Below are 3,638 nucleotides of genomic sequence, written 5' to 3' on the forward strand. Positions count from 1 at the left end.
TGATCAGGCAAGTCTGCATGTAGTTCTTTGGCTGAGACTCCAATCTCTTTTCCATTGATTCTTTCACGAACATGGTCTTTTGTACACAGTTTCTTTCCCCAACCACCCCCTACCGCCTATCGCCCTCCTCAAACCTATTATTCCAAAAACCCCTGTAGTGCCTCCCTTTCCCCGCCTCGCTTATCTCTTTCACCTCTCTGGGAGTGAGTTTGAATTTCGGCAGCTTACTCAACCACCCCTTCAGTCTCTCCTCCCTTTTGCTCGTTGTCAACGCGACAATCCCCTGATCCAACACCCACCTCAGCCCTACCTCCCCCTCCCCCACTCCGTATTTGTTTGCCAGTCGTTCATAGACTTGATCCACCGGGCCGCCCGGGGCTTTAGTGATCGGCGTCAGCGGGGCGTACGCCGCCAAGGCGATATTATGCCTCCTGTGGAAATCGACAAAATCGTCTTCGTGCTGGAGGTAGGGGTGGTATTCGACCTGGTTGATCACTGGGGGGTGCTTGGCTGTTGAGAGGATTGATTCCAGGTGGTGAGGGAGGAAGTTGGAGACGCCGATTGATTTGGCGCGGCCCGAGTCTTTGATCGCTTCCATTTCTGCCCAAGCCGACTGGAGGGCTTCAGGGGAGGAGAGAGGGGAGCCGAAGAAAGGGGAGTGGATCAGGTAGAGGTCTACGTAATCGAGGGAAAGGTTGGAGAGGGAGCGGTCAAAGGCTTGTTGGATTGTTTCGCCTTGGCGGCACGAGGTTTTGGTCGTGATGAAGAGGGTTGAGCGGGGGATGCCGGAGGTTTGGATGGCGGTGCCGAGTTCTTTTTCGTTGCCGTAGGCTTCTGCGCCGTCGAGGTGGGTGTACCCTGCCTTGAGGGCGGTGACGGTGGCGGCGACGACATCTTCGTTGAACTTGGACTTGTCGCCGCGTTTGAAGTTTGCGGTGCCGAGGCCGTAGCCGAGCTTTTATACAGATGGTTAGGGGAGGGAAGGTGAGATGATGGGAGGAAGGGGGGCTCACAAAGGGGATTTCATTGCCGTCGCTGAGCCTGAGGTTGGGGATGTGGTCGAGCTGTTTGGGGGTTGCGCCTGAGGCGTCGGGGGCGTGGGAGGCTTCGATGGAGTTCATTTTGGTGTAGGACGCTATGAGGTATATGTGAGTTTGTGAGGGTGGTCTCGGTGGTGATGATGAGGGTTTTATAAGCGCTCACTGTAGGTAGTACCAGGTTAACTCCGATGTCGTGAATGTGGCTTAAATGTCGAATTCGAATTCCCAATCGAATAAATGGCTGCAAGAGAACGGCACCAGCGTGCCATCCCGGCCTCGGTCCCGGCAAGGCGGGAGCGGGGCACCCCGCAGCGGCGGGAGGGGGGCACGGGAGTAGATGCGGGGCGTCATCCCATCGGCTATGGCGTCATAGGGTCTGGGGTTGGTTTGATCTGATAATCCCATAATCCCATATCAAAGAATTCATCAGATTGCCACCTCAAGACAGAACTCTGCAAAAGTCCATGATTCATACATATGTTTCTCCACGGGTTCGCATTGGGTGCTTATGCCAAGACAGACCCCTGTACCACCCTCCATGACGTTCAACGACTTGCCGTTGACAGCCGCCACTCACTGCGACAGCCCCGCGATGTCAAACCATCGCTGATTGATAAGCCATTTCTTTCACAGCCTTATACAACCCTCCCCTTTTTTTTTGCTTTCTTTTTTTCGCCATCACCCTCACAGCTCTGCTTCAAACAAACAGTCCTCAAACCTTGTAAACCCCAACCTCAACCATTTCACCAGCGCCGCGCCTATGCGCTTCCCAGCACCAGCATCCCGCTGTCTAGCCCTCGCATCCCACCTCCGCTATCCCACCTTCAACCAGCTCCCCTTCTTGATCTCCCGCAACTTCTCAGTCCTCCCCTCAAACATGGGCTCCTCCTCCCAACCGGGGGGTCTCCCCCTCAAATCCCTCCCCAAATCCTGGACCCTCCCTTCCCTCCACCCCCCAAACCCCTTAAAACCCACCCCCCTTTCGTCTCACAACACCCCCCGCGATGAAATCACCCCCCGCCAGGTCCGCAACGGCCTCTTCACCTACGTCCGTCCAGAACACCAATCGAGCTACCAACTCCTCGCCATATCCCCCGCCGCCTTCAAAACCCTAAACCTCTCCCTTTCCGAGGCCACCACGCCTGAATTCGCCGAGACGGTAGTCGGTAACAAGCTCTGGGATTTTGACGAGACGGACGAATCGAATCGGAACTACCCCTGGTCGCAAAACTATGGTGGTTTCCAGTTTGGTAGCTGGGCCGGGCAGTTGGGTGATGGACGGGTTATCAGCTTGTTTGAGACAACAAGCGAGCAGACGGGAAAGAGATACGAAGTCCAGCTGAAAGGCGCGGGCATGACGCCCTACTCCCGCTTTGCCGACGGAAAGGCGGTGCTGAGGAGTAGTATAAGGGAGTTCATCGTCTCTGAGGCTCTCCACGGCCTCGGCATTCCGACCACCCGCGCTCTGGCTTTGACGCTCTTGCCGGAGGAGAGGGTTAGACGGGAAAGGATGGAGCCAGGGGCGATCGTGGTCAGGTTTGCAGAGACGTGGATCAGGCTAGGGAATTTTGATTTGTTGAGGGCGAGGGGGGAGAGGGGCAATATGAGGGTTTTGGCTGATGTTGTCGCTCAGCATGTTTACTCTGGCTGGGAGAACCTCCCCGCCAGGTTAGAAGAGGGACAAACCGAGCCGAAGACCGGCGTGAAAAAGGAAACAGTGGAGGGACCAAAAGGGGAGGAGCAAAACCGGTATTCCCGCCTCTACCGCGCCATTGTCCGTCGCAATGCAGCTACTGTGGCCAGGTGGCAGGCGTACGGGTTTATGAACGGGGTTTTGAACACTGACAACACGAGTATCTTTGGGTTGTCGATGGATTTCGGACCGTATGCGTTTATGGATGTTTTTGACCCGAGTTATACGCCTAATCATGATGATCACATGTTGCGGTACAGCTACAGGAACCAGCCGACGATTATATGGTGGAACTTGGTGAGGTTGGGGGAGGCGTTGGGGGAGATGATGGGGATTGGGGAGAGGGTTGATGATGAGGAATATGTTGAAAAGGGCGTGGTGGGGGAGGAGATGGAGAAGGAGATGGTGGGGAGGGCGGAGAAGGTTATCGAGCAGGCGGGGGAGGAGTATAAGCAGGTGTTTTTGGGCGAGTACAAGAGGCTGATGAGTGAGAGGTTGGGGTTGAAGGGGGTGAAGGAGGATGATTTTGATGGGTTGTTCAGTCCGCTGCTTGATGCTATGGAGGCGTCGGAGCTGGATTTTAATTTGTTTTTTAGGAGGTTGTCGAGTGTCAAGGTGGCTGATCTGGAGAGTGAGGAGGGGAGGACGGAGCAGGCAAAGGTGTTTTTTTATCGGGACGGGTTGAGTGAGACGAGCAGCGACGACCTTGAAAAGGTTGCTGATTGGCTTGCGTTTTGGAAGGAGAGGGTGGTGGAGGACTGGGGTGAGGGGAAGGATGAGGAGAGGATCAGGGCGATGAAGGCGGTCAACCCTAATTTTACGCCGAGGGGGTGGATCATGGATGAGCTGATCAGACGGGTCGAGAAGGAGGGGGAGAGAGACGTGCTAAGAGTGGGGCTTATTTT

At 55.4% G+C, this 3,638-nt stretch overlaps 2 protein-coding genes across 2 annotated transcripts; one reads left to right on the plus strand and one right to left on the minus strand.

Moving 5' to 3' along the window:
- Positions 1–109: 109 nt before the first annotated feature.
- On the minus strand, positions 110–1,121 carry PODANS_3_4920 (uncharacterized protein; the record flags this gene model as incomplete). The annotated part of the gene is made up of 2 exons (XM_001909246.1): positions 110–955; positions 1,014–1,121. 2 exons carry the CDS (start codon positions 1,119–1,121, stop codon positions 110–112), a joined length of 954 nt encoding a protein of 317 aa, XP_001909281.1.
- Positions 1,122–1,800: 679 nt separating this feature from the next.
- On the plus strand, positions 1,801–3,636 carry PODANS_3_4930 (uncharacterized protein; the record flags this gene model as incomplete). Its single annotated transcript, XM_001909247.1, has 1 exon — positions 1,801–3,636. A coding segment is annotated over one exon (1,836 nt), but the record flags the coding sequence as incomplete, so codon positions are not given.
- Between the last annotated feature and the right edge of the window lie 2 nt (positions 3,637–3,638).

Source organism: Podospora anserina, chromosome 3 (assembly GCF_000226545.1).
Source record: "Podospora anserina S mat+ genomic DNA chromosome 3, supercontig 2".
Taxonomy (NCBI): Eukaryota; Fungi; Ascomycota; class Sordariomycetes; order Sordariales; family Podosporaceae; genus Podospora; species Podospora anserina.